At 36.6% G+C, this 26609-nt stretch overlaps 3 protein-coding genes across 8 annotated transcripts in view; 2 read left to right on the top strand and 1 right to left on the bottom strand.

The window, feature by feature from the left end:
* LOC123308066 (sodium channel protein 60E-like) overlaps nucleotides 1-26609 on the bottom strand; it is a 176680-nt gene that overhangs the window by 75504 nt on the left and 74567 nt on the right. For 3 of the 4 annotated variants that reach the window (XM_044890598.1, XM_044890600.1, XM_044890599.1), the window contains exons 1-2: nucleotides 2131-2242; nucleotides 1556-1739 (exon numbers count right to left, since the gene is read on the bottom strand). In XM_044890598.1, the coding sequence (XP_044746533.1) occupies nucleotides 1556-1739; nucleotides 2131-2242 (296 nt within the window). Of the gene's footprint in view, nucleotides 1-1555; nucleotides 1740-2130; nucleotides 2243-12979; nucleotides 13201-13351; nucleotides 13561-26609 lie in introns of those variants that run through there. The other variant, XM_044890601.1, reaches the window with a different exon arrangement.
* Nucleotides 2272-13064, top strand: LOC123308067 (phospholipase A2 inhibitor-like). 3 transcript variants are annotated; one of them, XM_044890602.1, is made up of 2 exons: nucleotides 2272-3464; nucleotides 12925-13063. In XM_044890602.1, exon 1 carries the CDS (start codon nucleotides 2335-2337, stop codon nucleotides 3436-3438), a length of 1104 nt encoding a protein of 367 aa, XP_044746537.1. In that variant the 5' UTR covers nucleotides 2272-2334; the 3' UTR covers nucleotides 3439-3464; nucleotides 12925-13063. The 3 variants fall into 3 exon arrangements, with proteins under 3 accessions (XP_044746537.1, XP_044746538.1, XP_044746539.1); XM_044890603.1 differs by lacking the exon at nucleotides 2272-3464 and adding an exon at nucleotides 4700-6083 and having other exon boundaries at nucleotides 12925-13047; XM_044890604.1 differs by lacking the exon at nucleotides 2272-3464 and adding an exon at nucleotides 10348-11380 and having other exon boundaries at nucleotides 12925-13064.
* Nucleotides 7121-8967, top strand: LOC123308069 (phospholipase A2 inhibitor-like). Its single transcript, XM_044890606.1, has 2 exons — nucleotides 7121-8832; nucleotides 8950-8967. The coding sequence occupies exon 1, from the start codon at nucleotides 7704-7706 to the stop codon at nucleotides 8784-8786; it is 1083 nt and encodes a 360-aa protein (XP_044746541.1). The 5' UTR covers nucleotides 7121-7703; the 3' UTR covers nucleotides 8787-8832; nucleotides 8950-8967.

The following is a 26609-nucleotide window of genomic DNA, read 5'->3' as shown; positions in this document are numbered from 1 at the left end:
AGACTGAGCAAGACAACTGTATAGCAAGACAGGCCAAGGAAAAAAGGAAAATACTCACTGTCAGAATATTAAAAAATTTCAACATTTTCATGTACAGAAAATCGTCATAAAAATGACGTTTTCCCGTTTTATTTTCATTTTTATGACGATTTTCTGTACATGAAAATGTTGAAATTTCGATATTTCCCAACTGTCTTTACAGTTTCATTTGCAATCTGAATTTCTTTGGGTGAATTTCTGTAGGATTTATTGGTTTAAAAAAAATTGCACTAGTTTTTGCTGCGTTCAAGGTGAGGTGATCAACCCCATACACCCAAGGCTGTACTTTTCCCATCTTAAATTTCTCCCATCGGTCTCAAACGGTATTCTATTTCTTTAGCCTTTAGCTGTCTACGAATCCTTTTTCTTGACTCTTCCTCAGGTCAAACCACATGTGGAAGACATCCAAAACCTGATTTCCCGAACATGTTCTCAGAGACATGGAAAATGTTCGCAAACTTATCGCAGCCTTTCTAATCCCGATCTGCGAGAGTATCATGTTGCTGGATTATTTACATTTACATCCCCAAACTGCGGTCCTACAATGACGTTATTCAGTGAAACATTCATAGGGATTGATTTAATCCCAGGTCGCCAAAATGCCCCATGTATTCGAAACGTTATCAATTTATAAAACGTTTCGTGAAATACCGTAGGTCATGTGGACTATCGTTCATGAAATATCGAGGCAATAAAACTTCAAACCAGCTGCTCCGACCGCAATATCCGACACGATGGATTCAATTTTTTTTCGCCGCGTACACCGTTCGGCGTTAGCAATGATGAACATGATAGAAACTAACAGTTTGAAGCAGGGGCAACGAAGCGCCATCATTGGCCCAGCAGATGCTCAGTTTCCGAAATTGATGTGGAAACGCAAACATGCAATCTGCTTACGTTTTAATTATGCCGAACCTCCCTCGGTCGATGGTTCAGGTGTTATTGACCTGGATAATTCAATGGGAAAAGATCACGGATCGGGAAAATGGGACCAGAAGGTCGATTTGGTAATAAAGGGTGAAATCTTTGAAGTGCGTGTTATTTGGGCATTGGCAACCCCGCCGCGTTTGACATATTGACAGATTTGCAGTGTCCGATCTATACCGTAGTGAATGTATTGTTTTCCTCGTGAGAAACACCGGAAATCATCGAACAGAGACATGTAAATCTGCACCTCGAAATAAAATAAAAAAATTTCTTATTAGTGAAGTTTTTGATTATGTGGAGATACAGCCACTTAAAGGTGAATGGGTGTCATCTAGCCCTTTCAGAAAATTAGTAGTAGCTGTATATTCCATTAGATTCGAAGATACAGGGTGATTTATGCACTCATTCTCAAGTTATATCGAAAATTAAGGCCAAGATCCATAAATCACCCTATATCTTCGAAACTAATGGCCTAAAGTACAAAAGAAACAACTCTCCTGAAAGGTCTAGATGAGCTGCATTCACTCTTTTCCCTATATTTTCCGTAATTTTGAATGGACTAAGCGAAACACAAGATGATCTTACTTACTTGAACCAGACTGTATAGGATGCGTTGTGATTATCCATCTTGAGCACACATTTATTACGCAGCTCCCCTTTGTAAACTTGGAGAGCAAACAAGGCGAAAACCATCAGGCAGAAGATGGTGAGTGTCATGACTTCGGCCAATTGCTTAAACGAGTGAAGTAACGCATTGATGATGGTTTTGAGACCTGAAAGAGAAACGTAATATGATTTCAAGATACTAGTGGTAAGATTCATGTATTAAACGGAAATGTTCCAATAGAAATTTGGTTGCCCTGTCTCAAATAAACTAAGCAGCAAATGAAATGGGACAGCTGAAAATTGACTGAACCTGTCTATAGTAAAGTTATAACTTCAACATCACTTCAGTTGGATCTTCACCCTCATATGCAAACCATTATTCTTGGCTTGGATCTTGTACGGGTTTTTTCTGAAATCTCTTCTCGTTGTATACAAGGTGTGAATGTAAGCTAGCCAAAAGTTTCCGTTTTGGCTAAGCATTTGGGAAGAGTAGAGGTCCTTACAAAGTTTCTTTTGATGCTGGATTGTTAGGTCAACAATCCGATAAATTTTCGATACCTTGGTCTTGGTAATAAACTTCTTGAAGAATCCATAGTTTTTCTGCATAATTTTCCATGACGTGTGCACAAACTGAGTCATAATCAGTTCGCGGGGAATCCACGGCCCCCATCTCACTCTATCAATATTATACTGGTTTCTCCGACGAACCTACTTATCAATTCCTCTTCCGTCAGTTCTAATATCCCAATTGTTATCACAGACATGAATGATTTCCCAACGAAAATGTTCCGCTTTTTAAGTACGATTTTATTAGTGATTACAATTTTTTCGGAAGTTACTAGAGCGACAAAATGTGTATCTTTCAATAACATCAATTTGAAGACAAAGACCAGATATGGTGAAGAAGTCAACATAACCTCTTTCTCCGGTATACTCGAGAGGAAATCGTTCGGGAACCTCACTCTTGCGGAGGTTTACGTGCGTCAACAGGATGTTCAAGATATAGGCGCTGAATGTGTACGACATATGGTCCGGCTGAAAACACTGGTTTTCTGGGGTTGCCCCATCAAGAAGATATCTCCGGGAGCGTTCAGGAACATGCCAACTATTTGGAACCTACAAATTTCCTACGGTAACCTCACAAACATCCCTGCAGGTGTCTTCGATGCAATTCCCACAGTGAGAATGTTGAGGCTTCACGACAATGAGATACATTCTATCGAGGAGGGGGCTTTCACTAATTTACCCGACCTCAAGAGACTTTTCATGGCGAATAACAAGATCAAGGTTTGGGAAAATTCCTGGTTCTTCAACACCACCAATATAGAAATAATGGATTTTCAAGGAAACCAAATAGAAATAATTCCAAGCAAAGCCCTCTTTGGCATGTCGAATTTGAAACAGGTGTTCTTCGACTACAACGAAATTAGGACCATCGAATCAGGTTCATTCTTGAGCATCCACAACTTGGAATATCTGGGACTGAGATACAACAGACTGAAGGAGTTGAACGAAGACGTTTTCCCGAATAAATTATCGGTGAGATCTCTTCTGATCGACGCTAACTACCTCAACTATTTATCTAACGAGGTGCTCAAGAAACTCTCTGTGAAAGATTTGACTCTGGATGGTAATCCATGGAAATGTCCCTGCCTCGACAGAATCCACTATTGGATTTACACTAACAATGTCACTTTGAGGTCTTCTAGTTATTGTAGCGATCCCAATATACCGTTGTGCTTTTTTCCCAATTCGTATTCCACCACTTGTCTGGAAAATCATGACGATGAAATGACAACTCTTTATATTAAAACGTTAAAAAAGAAGAAGATCAAAGTGAATAGGCTTTGTGCTCGATTGGACTAAAGAAATGGATATCAACTGAAAGAAAGGTGAGAAAAGTTTAATGAAATATTATTAGTTTGTAGGGCATCCCTAGTTTGTTAAGATAGCAGAACCTTACTGATGGCTGTTTGCAGCGTTTCTGCAAGCAATCATCGAATTCTTAGCATAATAAAGTCCATTCAAGAATGATTGACATCTCTTGTTGCTATAGAAAATCGAATTTAAATTGGTAATAGCCAACTGTGTTGCGGAATTCAGGTTGGTTTTGTGAATAAACAGTGATCTATAGACCTTTTATATGTGAATCTATGCTGTTTATGTTCTCAATTTAATCGTTCAAATTGGAAACATCATCATCGGCATCAATTTTGAATGCTGATCAATATGGTCTGAATTTGAATATTTTTTCTTTTCAAATACTTTTCCAGGTTATATTTATATATTCCAGTTCTGTGATTGAAACTATAGAAATGATCCTTTGTGACCGGATACTTCTTCCTTAATTTCAAGGACTACTGGAATGTCATTCATTCTTGAATGGACTATAGAATTTCTACGAACTAAAGAAAGTTCGAAATTCAATTATTGTTTACTAAAACGGTGGAGACGGGCATTTTGTATCTGTTTATTCTGTTTATCACCCTGCCCAAACCGGAAGGATGCTATAATTTGTTACGTTTTTATTACAATTCATTATACTAACAGACAGAATTTTGACCGAGATTTTGACTCTTGAGCTATGTGGAGCTGGCACCCTTAAATGCGAATTTTATCTCTCAATAAAAGTATCCGCAACTCTTTTAGTAATAAATCTGAGAATTCCATCCATCTCGGTGCAACCGTTCGGTCTTGACGAATTTTTTTTAACTGAACCCATCTTTTTCAAGAATTTTCGGAGGTCAGCTTACGAATCGTTTATCACTCAATGAAAGTGACCGTAAATGGAAATGTGATACATATTCTGAATAAGGAACTCTTCTGATAATAAATTTGAGAATTTCATCCATTTAGGTTCGGTCTAAACGAATTTTTAACTGAACCCAACTTTTTCCGGATTTTTCGAAGGCCTGCTTTCGAGTCGTTCATCTCTCAATAAAAGTAACCGTAGATGGAAATGTGATACATATTCTGAAAGAGCCACTCTTCTAGTTATAAATCGGAAAATTTTGTGGAGCTCGATGCAGCCGTTCGGTCTTGAACTCAGCTTTTTCAGTATTTTAAGAAGTTCAGCTTTCGTCAGCTTTATTTGAGTTCAAAGCTTCCTTTAGTGTCAATTTTCGAAGGAGTCAGGGAAACTTTAAAATTAAAGCGACAGACATAAATTGTTAGCTTTTAGAGAACATGGCAAAACAAGAGATATCAAGCGGATGATAAGGTATAAATAGATTTAAACGCTTCGTCGAAATGAGCAACATTATTTAATTTGCAGTCGCAGTCATAATTATTATTGAGATGTGCTTATGAATATTTCTTGGTGATATATTGAAATATGAAGTGAAATAAGTAGATCTAATTATCGGTAGTATAAGCCATCGCAATGTATTTCCTTAGTTCCGTAGTTTTCATACTAATAAACATTCTATCTAATGGACAGTGCTACGAGTGTGATTTTTTCGAAAACATAAAATTGAATGTAATTCCGAAAACGGGAGTGCCCTATTTGAAATGGTTCACGAAAAAATACTCTTACGGATGTTTCGAGCAGAAGCAGTTCGATCAGGTTGTCGTTGAAATTTCTGTCGTGGATCAAGAGATTAGCAGAATTGGTTATCACGCAGTTCGCGATTTACCCGAGTTGAATTCATTATCGTTCTCTGGCTGCGGTATAAGGGATATATCTACTAGTGCTTTCGAGAATCTGCCAAAACTTCGAGTCATCCACATCGAACACGGCAATTTGACAAGACTTTCATGTGGTATCTTCAACGATTTGCCAAGTTTAGTAGATTTAAGTCTGTTCCAAAACCAAATATCCGAAATAAAACCTTCAACATTTGCCGCCATGACTGCACTAAAAAAGGTTATACTTTCAAGGAATCAACTGACTGCTATAGACTCCTTGTGGTTTTCTTGCAGCCCTAATTTAACCTTACTAGACGTCAGTTACAACAAAATACAAGAAATCAACAAATATACGTTTCAATTCACCCCAAACTTAAAAGATATATTCTTAGATTGCAACGAAATAAAACATATAGGAGAGAAAACTTTCATTCACTTCGATAATATAGAAATTATTAGTCTGAGGCACAATAAATTAACCGAACTGAATTCCAATATTTTTCCGAATAAGTTTCGTGTGGATGTGCTCTACTTGAACGCTAATTTCTTGAACTTTATACCACAAACTCTACTGGAAAAACTGTCAATAAAAGATACAGAATTGGCTGGGAATCCATGGAAATGCCCATGTTTAAATCTGATACATAAATGGTTGGTTCAGTCGAACGCCACTTTGGAAAATCATTTTTGTAAGGGAGATCACTTCCCAGTATGTTTCTATGACGATGGAGGGAATATTTGCTCAGAAACCGTTGATGATAAAATGACGAAATCATTCTTGAAATCACTGAGAGATTTGGAACGCCCTGTTGACGAGAGATGTGCAAATCTGTCCTGACGACTGCCTTGAATGAGCTGTTCACAGCATATCTGGATATAAGACAGTGAGTTACGAGGATAATTTGAAAAATTCTTAGCCTACTATAGAAGCAAACAAAAATTCAATGTCAAAATATTTTAATACTCAACATATTCTCCTCTTAATTGGTTACATTTATTACAGCGAACCTGCAACGTCCCTAGACCTTTCAAAAAAAAAGATTCTTCTTGCTCTGCAAACCAGACCTCCACAGCTTTTATAACCTCCTCGTTGGAAGAAAATTTACGACCTTTATAACTTTTTTTCAGTTGAGGAAAGAGATAATAGTTGGATGGAGCCAAATCTGGTGAATAAGGGGGGTGTTCTAGTAATTCAAACCCTAAATTACGAATTTTTTGCATGGCAACATGAGATTTGTGTTCAGGGGCGTTGTCCTGCAAAAACAAAACACCTTTGGATGGCTTTCCGCGTCTTGTCTCTTTAATTTTTTCCTGTAGAGTGGCCACTAATGTCGAATAGTAATCTCCGGTTATTGTTCTACCCTTATCCGAAAAATCAATCATGATTACTCCATGATAATCCCAAAAAACTGAAGCAAGAACTTTTCCAGCAGATTTTTGTTCACGAAACTTCTTAGGTCTTGGAGAACCAGAGTGTCGCAATTCCATCGATTGTTGCTTCGTTTCTGGATCGTTGAAATGTACCCAAGTCTCATCCATAATAGGAATTCGGTTTAAGAGGTCTACATCGTTTTCAAATCGAGCACAGATCGCACGCGATGCTTCTATCCTTGCACGCTTTTGGTAAACATTCAAACATTTGGGGATCCATTTTGCAGCAATTTTTCTCATGTACAAATTGACGTGAACCATAAGATGAACGCGTTCGTATGAAATATTCAGTGCTTCAGATATCCGTTTCAGACCAATTCGACGGTCTGATAAAATCATGTCATGAACTGCATCGATATTGTCGGGCATTGACACAGAAACTGGCCTTCTCGATCGGTCATCATCTTCAATAGAAAATTTACCTCTTTTGAAGCTTGCAGTCCAATTTTTAACCGTAGATGGAAATGTCATACATATTCTGAAAGAGCAACTCTTCTAGTTATAAATCTGAAAATTTTATGGAGCTCGATGGAGCAGTTCGGTCTTGACGAATTTTTATCTGAACACATCTTTTTCAGAATTTTTCGAAGTTCAACTTTCGAGCCGTTTATCTCTGGATACAAGTAACCGTAGATGGAAATGTGATAAATATCTGAAAGAGCAACTTTTCTAGTAATGAATATGAGCATTTTATGAATCTAGGTGCAACCGTTCGGTATTGACGAATTTCTAACTGAACCCAGCTTTTTCAGGATTTTTCGAAGGTCAGCTTTCGTCAGCTTCATTTTAGCTCAAAGCTTCCCTTAGTGTCATTTTTCGAAGGGGTCAAAGGAAGCTTTAAAATTAAAGCGAAAGACATAAATTGTTGGCTCTTAGAGAACATTGCAAAACAAGAGATATCATGCGGATGATAAGGTATAAATAGATTTAAACGCTTCGTCATATGAGCAGCATTATTTAATTTGCAGTCGCAGTCACAATTATTGAAATGAATTTATGAATATTTCGTGGCGATATATCGAAATATAAAGTGCAATGATTAGATCTAATTATCGGTAGTATAAGCCATCGCAATGTATGTCCTTACTTCCGTAGTTTTCATACTGATCAATATTGTAGCTGGTGGACAGTGCTACGAGTGCGATTTTTTCGAAAACATAAAAGTGAGTGTAATTCCAAAATCGAGAGTGCCCTACTTCAAGATGTTCGCGAAAAAAAACTTTTACGGATGTTTCGAGCAGAAGCAGTTCGATCAGGTTGTCGTTGGAATTTCCGTCGTGGATCAAAAGATTAGCAGAATTGGTGATCACGCAGTTCACGATTTACCCGAGTTGAATTCATTATCATTCTATGGCTGCGGAATAAGGGATATATCTAGGAGTGCTTTCGAGAATCTGCCAAAACTTCGAGTCATTCGCATCGACCACGGCAATTTGACAACCCTTTCAGGTGGTATCTTCAACGATTTGCCTAGTTTAGAAGATCTGAGTCTGTTCCAAAACCAGATATCCCAAATAGAATCTTCAACTTTTGCCGCCATGACTGCACTAAAACAGGTTATATTTTCAAGGAATCAACTGACTGCTATAGACTCCGTGTGGTTCTTTTACAGCCCTAATTTAACCTTACTAGACGTCAGTTACAACAAAATACAAGAAATCAACAAATATACGTTTGAATTCGCCCCAAACTTAAAAGATATATTCTTAGATTGCAACGAAATAAAACATATAGGAGAGAAAACTTTCATTCACTTCGATAATATAGAAATTATTAGTCTGAGGCACAATAAATTAACAGAACTGAATTCCAATATTTTTCCGAATAAGTTTCGTGTGGATGTGCTCTACTTGAACGCTAATTTCTTGAACTTTATACCACAAACTCTACTGGAAAAACTGTCAATAAAAGTTATAGATTTGGCTGGGAATCCATGGAAATGCCCATGTTTAAATCTGATACATAAATGGTTGGTTCAGTCGAACGCCACTTTGACAAATCATTTTTGTAAGGGAGATCACTTCCCAGTATGTTTCTATGACGATGGAGGGAATTTTTGCTCAGAAACCGTTGATGATAAAATGACGAAATCATTCTTGAAATCACTGAGAGATTTGGAACGCCCTGTTGACGAGGAATGTGCAAATCTGTCCTGACGACTGCCTTGAATGAGCGGTTCACAGCATATCTGGATATAAGACAGTGAGTTACGAGGATATTTTGAAAAATTCTACTATAGAAGCAAACAAAATTTCAATGTCAGTCAAAATATTTTATTACTTTACATATTCTCCTCTTAATTGGTTACATTTATTACAGCGAACCTGCAACGTCCCTAGACCTTTCAAAAAAAAAAAGATTCTTCTTGCTCTGCAAACCAGACCTCCACAGCTTTTATAACCTCCTCGTTGGAAGAAAATTTACGACCTTTTTAACTTTTTTCAATTGAGGAAAGATATAATAGTTGGATGGAGCCAAATCTGGTGAATAAGGGGGGTGTTCTAGTAATTCAAACCCTAAATTACGAATTTTTTGCATGGCAACATGAGATTTGTGTTCAGGGGCGTTGTCCTGCAAAAACAAAACACCTTTTGATGGCTTTCCGCGTCTTGTCTCTTTTTTTTTCTGTAGAGTAGCCAGTAATGTCGAATAGTAATCTCCGGTTATTGTTCTACCCTTATCAGAAAACTCAATCATGATTACTCCATGATAATCCCAAAAAACTGAAGCAAGAACTTTTCCAGCAGATTTTTGTTCACGAAACTTCTTAGGTCTTGGAGAACCAGAGTGTCGCAATTCCATCGATTGTTGCTTCGTTTCTGGATCGTTGAAATGTACCCAAGTCTCATCCATAATAGGAATTCGGTTTAAGAGGTCTACATCGTTTTCAAATCGAGCACAGATCGAACGCGATGCTTCTACCCTTGCACGCTTTTGGTCGAGCTTTTGGTCAACATTCAAATATTTGGGGATTTTCCTCATGTTCAAATTGATTTCAACTGTATGATGAACGCGTTCGTATGAAATATTCAATGCTTCAGATATCCGTTTCAGACCAATTCGACGGTCTGACAAAATCATGTCATGAACTGCATCGATATTTTCGGGCATTGACACAGAATTTTCTTCAATAGAAAATTCACCTCTTTTGAAGCTTGCAGTCCAATTTTTAACCGTAGATGGAAATGTCATACATATTGTGAAAGAGCAACTCTTCTAGTTATAAATCTGAAAATTTTATGGAGCTCGATGCAGCAGTTCGGTCTTGACGAATTTTTATCTGAACACATCTTTTTCAGAATTTTTCGAAGGTCAGCTTTCGTTAGCTTTATTTGAGCTCAAAGCTTCCTTTAGTGTCATTTTTCGAAGGGGTTAAAGGAAGCTTTAAAATTAAAGCGAAAGACATAAATTGTTGGCTCTTAGAGAATATTGCAAAACAAGAGATATCATGCGGGTGATAAGGTATAAATAGATTTAAACGCTTCGACGAAATGAGCAGCATTATTTAATTTGCAGTCGCAGTCACAATTATTGAAATGAAATTATGAATACTTCGTGGCGATATATCGAAATATAAAGTGCAATGATTAGATCTAATTATCGGTAGTATAAGCCATCGCAATGTATTTCCTTAGTTCCGTAGTTTTCATACTGATCAACATTGTAGCTGGTGGACAGTGCTACGAGTGCGATTTTTTCGAAAACATAAAAGTGAGTGTAATTCCAAAATCGAGAGTGCCCTACTTCAAGATGTTCGCGAAACAAAACTTTTACGGATGTTTCGAGCAGAAGCAGTTCGATCAGGTTGTCGTTGAAATTTCCGTCGTGGATCAAAAGATTAGCAGAATTGGTGATCATGCAGTTCACGATTTACCCGAGTTGAATTCTTTATCGTTCACTGGCTGCGGCATAAGGGATATATCTATGAGTGCTTTCGAGAATCTGCCAAAACTTCGAGTCATTCGCATCGACCACGGCAATTTGACAACCCTTTCAGGTGGTATCTTCAACGATTTGCCAAGTTTAGTAGATCTAAGTCTGTTCCAAAACCAGATATCCGAAATAAAACCTTCAACTTTTGCCGCCATGACTGCACTAAAACAGGTTATACTTTCAAGGAATCAACTGACAGCTATAGACTCCTTGTGGTTCTCTTACAGCCCTAATTTAACCTTACTAGACGTCAGTTACAACAAAATACAAGAAATCAACAAATATACGTTTCAATTCACCGCAAACTTAAAAGATATATTCTTAGATTACAACGACATAAAACATATAGGAGAGAAAACTTTCATTCACTTCGATAATATAGAAATAATTAGTCTGAGGCACAATAAATTAACAGAACTGAATTCCAATATTTTTCCGAATAAGTTTCGTGTGGATGTGCTCTACTTGAACGCTAATTTCTTGAACTTTATACCACAAACTCTACTGGAAAAACTGTCAATAAAAGTTATAGAATTGGCTGGAAATCCATGGAAATGCCCATGTTTAAATCTGATACATAAATGGTTGGTTCAGTCGAACGCTACTTTAAAAAATAGTTTTTGTAAGGGAGATCACTTCCCAGTATGTTTTTATGACGATGGAGGAAATTTTTGCTCAGAAACCGTTGATGATAAAATGACGAAATCATTCTTGAAATCACTGAGAGATTTGGAACGCCCTGTTGACGAGGAATGTGCAAATCTGTCCTGACGACTGCCTTGAATGAGCGGTTCACAGCATATCTGGATATAAGACAGTGAGTTACGAGGATAATTTGAAAAATTCTTAGCCTACTATAGAAGCAAACAAAATTTCAATGTCAAAATATTGTATTACTCATATTCTCCTCTTAATTGGTTACATTTATTACAGCGAACCTGCAACGTCCCTAGACCTTAAAAAAAATGATTCTTCTTGCTCTGCAAACCAGACTTCCACAGCTTTTATTACCTCCTCATTGGAAGAAAATTTACGACCTTCTCAACTTTTTTTCAGTTGAGGAAAGAGATAATACCGTCTGTTCCGATATTCCTGAACAGTACTGTCAGTATTTCAGAAAGGATGCCTATTGGCCCAGTCGTTCGATTTCTATTGTTATTCGATTGCGGGCCAGTACTACCAGCAATATCGGAACAGGCCCCTAGTCGGATGGAGCCAAATCTGGTGAATAAGGGGGGTGTTCTAGTAATTCAAACCCTAAATTACGAATTTTATGCATGGCAACATGAGATTTGTGTTCAGGGGCGTTGTCCTGCAAAAACAAAACACCTTTGGATAGCTTTCCGCTTCTTTTCTCTTTAATTTTTTCCCCTTGAGTGATCAGTAACGTCGAATAGTAATCTCGGGTTATTGTTCTACCCTTATCCAAAAAATCAATCATGATTGCTCCATGGCAATCCCAAAAAACTGAAGCAAGAACTTTTCCAGCAGATTTTTGTACACGAAACTTCTAAGGTCTTAGACAACCAGAGTGTCGCCACTCCATCGATTGTTGCTTTGTTTCTGGATCGTAGAAATGTGCCCAAGTCTTATCCATAATTACAATTCGGTTGAAGAAGTCTACACCGTTTTCAAATCGAGAACAGATCGAACGCGATGCTTCTACCCTTGCATGCTTTTGGTCAACATTGAAATATTTGGGGATTCATTTTGCAGCAATTTTTCTCATGTCCAAATTGACGTGAACTATATGATGAACGCGTTCGTATGAAATATTCAATGATTCTGATAAAATCATGTCATGAACTGCATCGATATTTTCGGGGAACAGAAACTGGCACAGAAACTGGCCTTCCCGATCGGTCATCATCTTCAATGGAAAATTTACCTCTTTTGAAGCTTGCAGTCCAGTTTTTCACGGTGGCTTACGAAGGACATTGATCAACAAGGGTATTAAGCCTATCTTCGTAAATCTGCTTACCTCTTAACCCTTTTAAATACAGGCACTTGATGATGGCTCGATACTACAATTTTCGATTTTCACAATTTCGGTGGACATCTTCATTCTTTAATTTATTGCGTAACTCTGGTTTACCTCAAACTTCACACTGACACTTCTCATGAGTATGCTCATGAGTTATTGTTCGTTGCTATGGTAACGCAATGTTTTTTATGCAAGGAACTGGTCTAGGCTAACTAGATATCAATACATCCCCGTATTATGTTTCAGCGAAACCGTTATGTGTTCTGATGTTAATTTGGAATCACAAATTCATAACCAGTGCAATCTCTTTTCAATTTTCACACTTGAATGATCACTGTTTCCATTGACAATATTAATCCTGACATCATGTTTTTCAGTTTAATGGCATCCTGTGTATTCCACGCTTTCATCAATAATAATAATTGTACTCACCGGGCAGTATTGAGATGGTTTTGAGCGCTCTGAGTACCCTGAAGGTCCTCAATCCAGCCAGATTCCCCCACTCCATCCCGATGGTGGCGTATCCGCTGGTGATGACTACAAAATCGAGCCAATTCCATGGATTCCGGAGATACGTGTACTTGTTCAATATGAACCCCTTAGCAGTACCCTTGACTAACATTTCAGCCGTGTAAATGGCTAAAAAAATATACCTGTAAAAAAGATTATTGTGAGTCTTGTGCCACAGAAAGACGAATAATTAAATTAATCATTTATAATTTATTTAAATCATATCTTGCGTTTTTTTTACTATAGAAGAAAAACTGAGAAGGATCTATGCTGACTTCATAAGTCAATACTCACTCAGCTTCTTCGATTGTTTCAGCCATGGCAAGGAAGACACAGTTGAGTAAAATGGTGGCCATAACCATATAATCGAAGAACTGATTCGTACTCAAATATATACAAGTTTTTCTGACACGACTAAACGGACTGAAGAAGAAGAACGAATTGGTTGCGGTGAATCTGTGGATGTAGTTTTTTCGAAAACGCTTCGACACCACGCAGAAAGTCTGAAACAAAGGAAGTATATGAGAAAACAGAGTTCTACATTGGAAATGATGCGTTTTTTCGTACTCGTCAGAACGCTTGACATAGATCAGGGGTTCCTATAATTTTTTTTAGCCACTGAACACTACTTGGGGAACTTTTTTTGGTGGATCCCTATTTTGGTATCCAATTTGAAATTAGACTCTTTTCATTTTCTATTTGGAAAGAGAGGGCCAATTCTATGCATGAAAAAATAGTATAACCTACTGAAAGTTTTGAAATGTTTATTGCATGAAGAAATTTAATATGAAGTTTCATGTTTTTTCATAACATGTTAGTGTTTTTCGAGTGTGATTGAAATTTAAGTGTCCAAAACTTTGATTGACGAAAGGCACATTCCAAATTTATAGGTAATATGAGGATAAAAATCGCAGAAACAGAATTATCAAAACATGATGCGGCTTCAGATACAAAATTTGGTACCAAAATATTTGTGAACATTTTTTTTAATGTTACTAGTTCGGTTAAGAAGGTTGGTGCTCCTCTCCTTTGAACGAATCATTGAGTGAAGAAATACGTGGGCAATTTTTCAAATTTATAGCTGGAAAGGTTGTCTCTTCATGAAGTTTAATGCTAAAAATTCTCACAAAAGTTTATGCTGACCTCTTACCGTTCCAGTTATATCTTCGATTTATCTTACCTGGTATAGAATTTTATCAATAGTAAAGGAAATTTCAATTTTTTGTATTAATTCGAAGCTATGCCAATTTGGTTAGCGATGGCTAAATATTAAATGTTAGAATCTCACAGCTTATAAATACGAATAAATGGTGTTTTATGGATGAAATATCAAAATAATCCTATTAATAGATTTTTAGTCTACTAAAGGTCATGAAAAAAATTACCGATAGGATGGCTGCAACAGAACTCATGCTGTTCTTGATCTAGAAGCTTTATACAATAACTACATAATAGTGTTTTGAGCGAATGAAATTTTGCATACCCTTCCTGATATTTTCACAGGACGGTTATGTATCCAAATGGATTTTTTTGACTGGTCAATTTGAATATGCAGAAACACAACCAACCCTTTTCTGCACTACACTAAAGGGTAGTGATAACCATGAATATGAGCCAGTTGCCCTGTCAATTGTCAATTTGTATGAAATTTCTGTTTGTTTTAAATTCTTTGATATAATTGATATAATAAATTTATTGATATCTTAACTTAAGACATTCACAAGGTATAGGACATTAATTGACATTGACATTCATCGAAAATCCTTAACACTGTACTAACTTTTTGCTTCTGTTTCCCCTAAAATAAGGTCCTCAAATTCTACCCCTTTTTTGGGTCTCCCAATAGAAGGAAATTCTTTGTTACCCCCTTCATTCACAATCTTTCTGATTGTGGAAACATTCAGGTAAAATGAGTTCCCATGAAACATGTTTTAAATTTACTTACAATGAATATGTGGCCCTCAATTCTGAATAGCACGCTTGATACTCATCTATCTCTCTTTTTCAATTATTTTCTGCATTTTTGTGATATTAATTAATATTAGTTGTGGCAACGTCGTTACAACATTAACGACCTTACTTCTTTCTAGTTATACACAAACTTTTAATTATTGCTAGATTTGTGAGTGGAGGGTGATAATTACACCTATCATCACTCTCTAGGTCCGCCCTTGAAGACAATTCCTAGTGCAACCGTGGAATGTAATGGCTCATCCCTACGGTAAACTTGCAAACCCTCAGAAATATAATTCAACTTCAGATTATCACTGAATAGAACCTCATCAGAAAGCAAGCATGCATACCACAATGACCTGAAGAGAATCTGACCTACAAACGCTAATGAAGAAGGATGCTTTTGTAGATGCGAAGACTTATTCTGCGTGAAAATTTGATCCTCCCTGCTGCTCGTGGGGATTCGAATAACGCCTGAAATATTCGGCGGTTTACTGAGATAAGGAAATATGGGGTTTTGAAATCCTTGAAGTTGTGAATTCCGAAGGTAATTCCACGGAAAAAAAAACTTTTTTTTTCAGTTTCGGCAGGTTGATTTCACAATGAGTGCATAAACCTTACCAGAAATTCTCCTAACTTCAAAACATAGATCATTCTCCTTCGAATTGTTGGCAGTTGGATGCGAAAATAATTTCGTACTACAAAAAATCAACATTTTCGTGGCTTTGATGATTAAAATCTACAACTTCTACGTAATTTCGTTATTTTAATTGGAGTTCATTTTATTTATGATAAACTTTTCTGGCGTGAGGAATGGAATATTCAGCCATTCCAACTGCAGTTTTTCAACTTAAGTACCACAGTTTTCGTCTTGGGAGTTAAATTATTCAGTGACTCAGAGTAAGATTAATTATTCCTTGATGGATGCAAATTATAAGGGAATTTTACAGCGAGGGGCACTGCGATAATTGTTCCTTTATTACTTGTTAACTAGAAATTAGGGCGTAAAGTCTTCCTGTCCTTTTCGCTCATCTTTTGGCGGTATATTTTGTACTCGGATTCGATTAAATTTCTTCTGCGGCTTCGAGGAAACTTTGTCTCCTTTGAAACTGGCGGTATAAACAGAAAATGGTTTCTGCTCCATGGCAAACAGTGCGTAAAGGAAATCTGATGAAAAAAAAAATACAAATTGTCCTCGGGGTGTACTGGGTGTTTGATTTTAGAATGCTAGCACCAGGGTTGTGAGGGGTTTTCGAAGAACTACTGTGGTTATTTTGAATGAAATCGTAGATTCGACAAACTGACTTGCCATAGTAACAACAAGTATTCATAGTCTACGAAACCCTTGGGAACAACTTCTCTTTAGTTCCATTTATGAAAAGTATACCGGGTGGCCCACCTCAGACGCAGCGCTCATTTTGAGGGAGTAAATGAAGATATTTTGGAAATCTTTTCTTGTGGTGTGTGTAGGATGTCCCAAAGCACAATCTGAAATTATTGTCATATATACAGAGTGTTCGAAACAGAGATATAGACCAAAGTTACACTTTTTTAAATGTTACACCCTATATTTGACCTCAAAAATGGAGTGGCAAGCTCAAGTTATGATGAGTTTCTTCAGATTACTTTATAGCTCAGAAGCACCCTTCACGAGATAATGGCGAAAAATCGAAAATATGGAGTTTTTTTAAATAGCAATTAATGAAGAAATTAGTTACGCCAGCGATACAGACAGAGTTTTTTCGAGTAGATAAGTTGGCTACTCCTACATATAAAAGAAAATTTCAACTCTGGAATATGTAGAGTGATCATAATTAATTCTCAAACATCAACTACAAATAATCGACGAAAACTTTCTTATTTCAAATAGCACATCCGGTATTTCTATATCTCGTTGAACGTAAAAATTAATTTCGAAACTATATCCATAAAATTTTCCTACATCTAAACGTGATAATTTTCGATTTTTAATTCGAAACTAGTAAAACCATTTTCGCCATTATCTCGTAAATGGTCCTTCTAAGGCATAAAGAGGTCTGAAGAGAATCATCATAATTTGAGCTTGCCATCCCATTTTTGCGGTCAAGTACAGAGTGTGACATTTAAAAAAGTGTAACTTTGATCTTCATTTTGACCCTGTATATATGACAATAGTTTTCAATTGTGCTTTTGAAAACCCTACACACACCACAAGAAAAGATTTTCAAAATATCTTTATTTACTCCTTCAAAATGAGCGCCGCGTCTGGGGTGGGCCACCCGGTATAGTACCTAGCAAGTTATTTCTATTTCTATTCTGAGAATGTCTGGGAAGAAATCGGAAATAAAAGGACAAGTTATAACTTGACAAGACAGATTGATAAATACAAAATCGTATAAAAAGAACCAAAAACACCCTTAAAACTTGCAGTCATGCCATGGCTAGCTGGAAACCTTTAGGCACGTCTTCATTGCTCCATAGAGAGACACTGCAGCACTTCAAATTCTCTACTTCCATCTGAGAGATGAACCAGTGCACCTCTAGCGATTGAAACAGTTGTTGACAACGATAAAGTTCGCATATACGGTAATTATGCTTTTCCCATAGCTCGGCAGAGCCTTGCAATAAAGAAGATCAAGATACTCAAGAAATCTCCTATTTTTCCTTTGTACCTCCAATTTAGAAACACCTCGGATATCTATTGAACATTCCCTCATTAATTGGACATATTTTACTCAATGGACATCCTTAATCCATTGAACATCTTTCATCCACTTATCATCTTTTATCCATTGGACTTATTTATTGAAATAAGAAATAATATACTCAATTTTTTGAAAGTCCTTTTTTCACCATACGTCATATACTTAGATCTACTAAATCTATAGGATATTTATCCTTAATTCATTCAATATCTCCTTTCCAATGAACATCTTTTTTCCATTTGATATTCTACATCCACTGGACATCCTGGAATATCAGTTTCCAAGTCTTGAATATGGGCTATCCTTTTCATTACTGGCCCACCGTCGAATAAATCGATTTCGAGCTTCTTAGCGATACATCAGGGAACATCCGATAGATTCATGCGGAGCAGTGGGAATAAATCCTGCTACGTTGCGATTTAATATTTCAGTTGAAGGGCCCCAACAATCCATCTTCCTGCTGCCCTGAAATTTGCAGAGTGCTTGAACTTCAGCTTCGGGGTCCTCGACCATAATAAGAACGGCCTTAACAAGCGTCCCAGCATTGCGACATCGAGTGGCTATGCAGGTAAGCTCGGCTATTTCAAAGGTCTCGCGAATATAATGTGGGGGAATGGAAAATAACAAAGACGCTTTTTTGTTCCTGCGTTTGATGCGGTGATTGGTCCTAGTTGGAGTCCTTTGAAGGGGGAAATCTTGGAGTATCTCAACTAGTTCAAATGAACTTCACTAAGGAACTAATTTTCACCGTATTGAGTTTTATGATACATATCACGTGTTCCCCTTCAATTAATAACATCTTCAGGCGGATAAAGATTCAGATTAGTGGAAAAATCGAACCATTCGACCGAATTATTTTAAGGAAGCAAGAAGTTCCTATATACAGTGTGGACCAACGAAAACTTAACACCTCGATTTTTGGGCTTCAAAAGGAAAATGTGAAAACCTGCAACCTGATAATGGTGGTGAGCACCACCTCTTGATTTTGAATAAGGAATAAGGGGTGTTGCGATATCTTATGTTCAAGATCTTATTGAGAACTATCTGATTCTGTATTTTGCTTCAAAATTTCCATCAATAACGAAATGACAGGTAAAATAGTGGAAGAATACTTACTTTTGTGAGTAGTTTATCGAATGCTGGAAATGGGAACCATTCACTTCCATGAAGTAAAATAAATTTTTTCACTATTGTCTCTGTTATATCATTATCGATTGATATTTTGAAGAGAAATTTTAGGGTCAGATAGTACTCTTCACGATCTTAAAAATTGGTCATCACAACACACCTCATTTCTAGTCAGAATCAAATGGTTGTGCTCACCCCCGTTAGGGGGTTAAAGTTATTGCAATGAAAAAGGAGAAGTTGTTTCCCCTCGAATCCACATTTTCATTTTGAAGTCAGAAAATCAAGGTGTTAAGTTTTGGTTGGACCACCTTGTATACGAGAAATATTTTGAGACTACATTGTTTGTTCGCACATACATCTCATCATATGATTGATTATTGAGTATAATAAAATAACAAATGAGATTCAATAATTTCTTTTCTTATAGTGTAGTCTATGATGAGGGTCTTAATAAAAAATAACACTGATACAATTTCATACAATATTTGTTCCCTAAAGTTTTGCAAAATATATGGAAAATATATTTTCCCCAAAAAGTGACAACCCCTATTCATACAATTTGCGGCATATCTATCGGTAGGCCTCGTAAAAATATTTGTTTCATTTGTTACTTTGATAATCAGTAACATATAATGTGGCCATCGTTGTTCAGAAAAAAATTACGTTTCTTCTGGAAAGAAAATAATTTTCGTATTTTATCCAGAGCTCCCAAGATGTCCTCTATGAGGAAAGTCAGTCTTATCCACTCATTCTGGGACAGACTGTACAGGGATTATGATGTGTATGTCTAATTTCAAGTTCACGCTAATTTCAAGTTTTTCCATTTATACTACGAAAATTATTCTCGCGTGTATGTGAACACATACGACTCATACGAGTAATACACAAATGACTATATGCCAGTTTAATGAACAAGTTTATTAGACATATAAAATCACGCCACCGCTCATAACATAATAGGCGTGGAATGGATATGTATAATAACATAAATTCAATACTCACCACTATTTAAGCATAGCTACTGGTTGTTGATAAATCTTTATTCAGTACTGGTCCAAAATTAGTTAATTGAAAAAGATCGATAAGTAATATGAGTCACTAATTACTAAAATTTTGTGATTAGGTTGATTATTTCAAAATAAGGATTCATTCAAAATATGAGTTTAAAAGAAAAAATCAGTTGAACAAAGTATATTTACGCATGTTTCCAACCGCAATCAAAATGGGCGGTGTTTCGGAAATACGCAAACACAGGATAAAGAAGGTTTCTGGGATCTAATAGCTTTGTGGCAACCCCAAACCACAGATTACAGAGTAGAGCCCCAAACCTAACCTCATAAAGAGTAATAGGGGTTGTATTGGCATATTGGCAATGATATTTTAGCTGATTTTTTGAATACTGTTGAATATTGTGCTTCAAGTTAGTGTTATTGAATTCGTAGCGTCCCACATCATATTCTCACGATCTACCTTACAAAAGGTCTACGATTCAAAATATATATCCTGCATTTTTTAGTTTATACGGGGTCCTAAGCCTAGGCGTAACCCTTCTTCTTTATTGAGTGGGTACCTGATCTTTTGCGGAATTTTATCATCTAAGAACCTTTTATTCTTCTATCCTTAAGGCTATTGAAAGGTTTAACGATAGGTGATAAGTCAATAAACTGGTAAACCAGTCAGCGTTTACCCTGTTACTGAGAGAAGTTTAGGTTTCTAAAAATCAGGGTTGGTTTATTGAGCTATTGCTTTAACTTTCCAATAGCCTTAACGATGGGTGAATAAACCGGCTCTTATCCACTTGATTTGTCAATGCAATTACAAAATGAGAATGAAAGGCTAGAAATTAACTTTATGATGTGAAAAATAATCATAATCCTAGGCGGAAAACCTTTCAAAATAAAATCAGATTGGTCTCTAAAAGGTACCTAGTTGAAAAATTGTAGAATATAGGCAGAATGGAAAAAAGTTATAAGTAAAATTTCTTGATTTTAATTAAATTTGAATTGAATTAAATTTTATTAAATTAAAAGCATAGGTATCAATTCTCTTTTTATTTGTCTCTTAAATATTGTGTTACCTTAAGTATGAAAAGCTTTGTTAATTTTAATGTCAGTTCATATACAACTTCTTGTTGAATCTTGAAGTCTTTGATACCCCCTTGGGACCCTTGACCCCTTGATTTGTTAAGTGGGCTAAAATTCATTTGCCTATAGGGTTTTTCTTTGTATGTCAATATATTTTTACGTCAAAACTAGGTAAACGACATGTTCGATATAAAAGATATTAAAAATTTTTCGGAGAATGACGAGATCGAATAAAAAAGAAGAAATTAAGAAGAAGGATCCAAAGCAGTTTCATGAAATACCCTTTTTGAATAAAACATGTTTTTCTTTACATTCATGAATGAAACTTTTGTACGATTTGTACGAAACACTTTTTTTACACAGTGGCACAGAAACTATATTTATCGAGTCGATTATTCATCTATTCTTGATCTGTGAGAAATAATTATCCTTGAAACGAAATAGCCGAAACATGAGTAGAAGCTAGTAAAAGTGTTGTTCCGACCTAGTTTGTTTCGACAATTTAATCACGATGAGTAAATGAGGTTCATCTGCGGTAGGGTGTTGAAAAATTATTGCAGAAGTTAGTCCCCTTCCAACATCCAGTAACAACACTTCCTAGATCCAATAAATCTCAGTGATGTATGGAGCATGAAAACTTCCGTTCAAGAAACTTATTGTGTTATACGAGGTCCAATAGGGATAGAGAAGTTTAGAGCAAGAACCAAATCGAATGTTCATCGTGTTTTCAATGAGTAAACTCACATATTGATTTCAGTTTCTTCATCTTGAGTTACTTCTCATTGTCAGAAAATGTGATTACAGCATGATTAGTTGTCCCTCTCCCTTTGACCCGCGTTCAATATGAATTATGTATAATAATTTTACCTCTGCATTTCAACAAGACTCCTCTCTTGGAAGAACAGTAGATTTTTGAGTGGATCTGAGTCATTCCAGGAATATTATATTCATGTGAATGACGAGAAAAATTGTCGACAATTGAAATCGGAAACATGACTAGGCGGGATTCGAACCCACGACCTTTTGATAGACGTTCAAGTGATCTACCACTGAGCTTCCCAGGTGACAGGTTCCATTCGCATAGAAAAACTGCTTCTCGCTGAATTGAGTGTTAGTAGTGAAACAGAGAAACAGAGAAAACTTTCTCCAATATGTATTAAAATTTTACCTAGGTGCAACCGGCGGTCTACGTTAATTATATTGCGAATTAATGATACTTTAAATGTCAAAACTTCGTAACAACTCTATATCGTGCCTTTTGTGAAAAAAATATAAACAAAAGGTGCTTTCATCTGTTTCTTGGTAGAGTGTAATCTACACTGCACTTTAAATCAGCTGATTTTCAGTGTATTTATGCAAACGAATGGAAAAAATCACTGAAGTTAGGTTGTTATGCTCATAGACCAAAAATTTTGATCTGATCTATGGTTACGTTTCTCAGAAGAAATGTTACTTTTCCATCCTCTTGTAAAGTGATGAACTTATCGTGAATTTTAAATTTTATCGTATCCATTTTGAAGTAGATTACTGTGACGTCCGTGACATTAACATCAAATTTTACATTTCACACTACAGAACACAAATATTACAGTTCATTTCGACTAGGTGTAGATAAATTACATCATCTCTACACTGGTGTAATCCAATCAGCAAACGAATACTAAAATCGAGTGTAAGTTACACCTAGTGTAAAAAAGTGCTACACTTGCTATGCAAATGAAAGGACCTAATACACTGCTCAAAAAATTAACGCACAATATGGAAATCTCAAATTTATTCCACAACTGAGGGTGCTTTCAATGATTATTATTTTTATCAGAATTATGCATGCATATGTTATCCACTTTCAACGGTTTTCTTCAATACAGATGTTTTTTCCCAGCAAGAATAAAAAAAGATGATATTATCAGATTTTGAATGTATTGGCTCCATTCCAAAATAAGTTGTTCTCGATCAATTCTAGCGATCAATAGTTCAATAGTTTTTCTTTCGTTTGATTTTCTACAATCGATCGCGAAACACGCAATTTGACCCAAGAGGAATGTGCCCAAGCGGTAGTTTTGCGAGAAGAAGGGTGGGCATACACAAGAATTGCAGAAAGGTTTGGAGTTTCCCATACAAGTGTATCCATACCAGTGGTAGACCACGGGTAACAACTGCCATTCAAGAACGTTACTTGAGAGTTTCTTCTTTGAGACAACGGTTTGCAAACGCTCGCCTCCTTCAAATTCAGCTTGAGCAAACTCATGAGGTGCAAATTAGCACTCAGACAATAAGAAATCGTCTCAGAGAATATGATTTAAGGCCTCGTGTCGCGGCCAGAGGCCCAGCTATTACCCCAGCCCATCGAAGGGCGGATTTGGATTTTGCGAGGGAGCATATCCATTGGAAAGAGGCCGATTGGGAAAGAGTTCTCTTCACAAATGAGTCTAGATTCTGCCTCTACCATTGTGATCGACGTTCCCTTGTATACAGACGTCCACATGAAAGATATGCTCAGTGCAATTTCCTGAATACTACTGGTTTCGGGGAAGGATCGATTATGGTATGGGGTGGAATATCTTTGACTGCTCACACAGACCTAGTGGTCGTTGATAATGGAGCTATGAATGCTGATAAGTATATAAGGAACATTCTTGAAGAGCATGTAGTGCCATTTGCTCCACACATTGGTGAAAATTTCATTTTTATGGACGATAATGCCAGACCCCATCGTGCGCGCATCGTTTAGGAGTACCTTGAAGAGGTTGAAGTCTCTCGAATGGAATGGCCAGCAAGAAGTCCAGATCTCAATCCGATTGAGCAGGTTTGGGACAACATCAATAGAAGGCTGAGAAGTTCAGAAAATCATCCAGCTACTCTTAATGACTTAGGAATCCAACTCGGAGAAATCTGGGAAGGATTAGATCAGAACATTTTAAGATCACTCATTTTGAGTATGAACCGTCGTTTCCGAGCTGTAATTAACGCAAGGGGTGGAAATACCAAGTATTAAATCACTTATCAGCATTTCAGTATTTTGAAAATCGTTCATTTCTCTTCTTTCACATAAGATTCAGTGAAATCCTGAATTTTTCTTCCATTTAATGTGTCTTGTTTCGTTCAAAACCTTCCCGAGAGAACATAAAAAATAAGTTATAAAGTCAATGTAGAGTTAACTTTCATTAAAATTGAGATTTTCAGAATGTGCGTTAATTTTTTGCGCAGTGTATATTAACACCTTTTTGTGACTGACGCATACGCCATTTCGTAACTTCACAATTTGGAATGGTGTAACACGTGTAACTGCACAATGCGGAAAAAATAACGAATACAATAATTATCATCCCCCACAATTTTCCGTTTTTTTCACAACGGCTTAGTTTTTTGTATCAATGTTAGTAATATAACCTTCTTAATTAAGGTAGATAGTCAACCTAAGAATCCTTCTAGTATTTCCATCAAGTGCAGTGTGCCAGAGGGCCATTGAAAAGAAACGATGAACGATGAATTTTTGAATTACAAATAAATTTAAACCATCCAGGCAAATAAAATCCAAACAATGCATCAACTGATACATAAAAGTAGATTCGGTTTTCACTAATATGAGTTTGGGAGGATTCCAACCTTCAAGGAAGTTACAGAAGGCAACCTATAAACAATTCACCAAGATCTGTGCGCAACATCCTGTATATTAGCCCAGGAAATGTATCGATTTTCCAGCCGCTTTTCCGGATGTTCGCGTGCCATTCTTGTTGAAATATTGCATATTGCAGTATGTAGAGCTGGATATCGCCTAGTTTCAATTTTATTCAGTAAATCCAGAATACCGATATCGAATTTCATAGTAGTTACACGTTCCCAGAAATACGATACGAACTCGCTACGTGTCCTGGGTAAGGAACATCGATTACTGCAAAACATGAGGTCCCTCAGATTTTAATGCCATAGGTATTCCGACATGCATGAATTTCGCCCGGTCGGTATTCGAAATAAATTTTCCGTTTAATTTCATTCCGTATGGGGTTTAAGCCTCCATAATTGGTCAATCGAACTCGCTAGGCAGGAAATGGTTTTTAGATCTTGCTACAATTTTCATGGATTTATGGACTTGGCCAGAGAGAGTTTCAATGGGTCGATGGAGAATTTAAACGTAGGTTATAATTTTGAACTCTTCATTTTCTCGATGGAAATGTCTGAACTTAGTTTTCTCAGATTAAATGGAGTTTCAATTTTGCAGGTAAATAGAGAAACATGGTGAGTCTTTGATCCGAACACATATTTCAAAAGTAGATTCTTGAGGTTGAAAGAAATACTTTTTTCCTATACCATTTTCTTCGATTCGGATCTGATAAAAAGATATAGACATTTCAAATTTTCGTAATGAGCTGTGCCACCCCTGGAAAAACAAATTGCCTGCAGAATAACTAGCTGAATCTGCGACACTATACTTCTGTGGATCTTTCAAAAGAGCTGTATTCAGCCAAAGTACTCAATTTTTCGAATTCAACATATAGATACTTTTCAATTTTTGAACATCAAATTACTCGAAAACGGCGTATTATACGAGAAAATATGACGCATAGCTTTATTTCACAAAACGTTGAAATATTCATTATAGCGTACAACTCAGTTTCAAGAGTTGGGTATATTTTATTTGGTATTTTTATGGCACGTTATACTCATAATGAGAAAACTGGAAGACGTGGGTGATATCTTGTGTTCGAAAAAGATTCATCAAATAAATAAAAAACTATACTCCGAAAATCACTTCATTCATTGAAACCGTTTGTGAGATGAGACTAAAAATAAAATTTTGTATGGTTTTTTTACACCCTGTATCTTTTAAACCGAGCCGATTCGGAAAAAATGGCAAAGGAAAAATTTGTTCCTTCTGACCTCGAAAAATCAAAGACCTACCCTGTATAACCAAACCTATACCGCCCCCTAAAAAAAAAACAGTTGACTACCGTTATTTTGAAAGATTTGAAAAGGGGTTGCGTTGCTCTGCGTCCTTAAGATGAATCATGCCCCTCATCAGTGCATGTCTTGCACAGCTAGCCTTCCAGTTCTAGAGTCCTAATAAACTCTAGCATCTGGGATGGTGTCAAGGACTCTTGCAATTTTCTCATCTCAAGCATTTTTTGCTTCGGCTGGCAATCGCGAAGCATTCTGTCACCAGGTGACCTGGAGTTTCATCCTGTTCCCTATACAGAATCAGCAGTTTCTGCTAGACTCTCATTAGATGCTTCTTGAGGAGATAAAGCTCTGTGAGGGATCCAGTAAGGATCCAGATACTTCTCAGATCTACTTGACTGATATTTTTACCATGATATTCTGGTAGGTTTAGCAGTGAATTTTTAGAAATTTGCTTGATAAATGTTCGTGAAATCTCCTCAGTTTCTAATTGTATCTTCTTTAACCGTGGGTTTAAAAGAAAAAATGTATTATGAAGAAGGTTAGATATAGCCCTAAATTATAGAAATCATTGGTTTCTAGTTGAGGCACCATAAAAGGTCCATAGTTTCAAGGCTATCTGAAACTGCAAGAATCAGAAACCGATCGACACAAAGTGACTTTAACTAGTTGGTTCACTTGAAAGCTATGTGGAGAAGTTGAAGCAAATAATAAAATGATCCTAGAATACAAACACAGCTAAAATGATTCATTCAATCGGGAATCTCAAATGGGATAGTAGGTACCAAGTAACATTGCTTAGTGGCA

Source organism: Coccinella septempunctata, chromosome 2, assembly GCF_907165205.1.
Source record: "Coccinella septempunctata chromosome 2, icCocSept1.1, whole genome shotgun sequence".
NCBI lineage: Eukaryota > Metazoa > Arthropoda > Insecta > Coleoptera > Coccinellidae > Coccinella > Coccinella septempunctata.
This window is presented reverse-complemented; position numbering and strand designations above follow the sequence as displayed.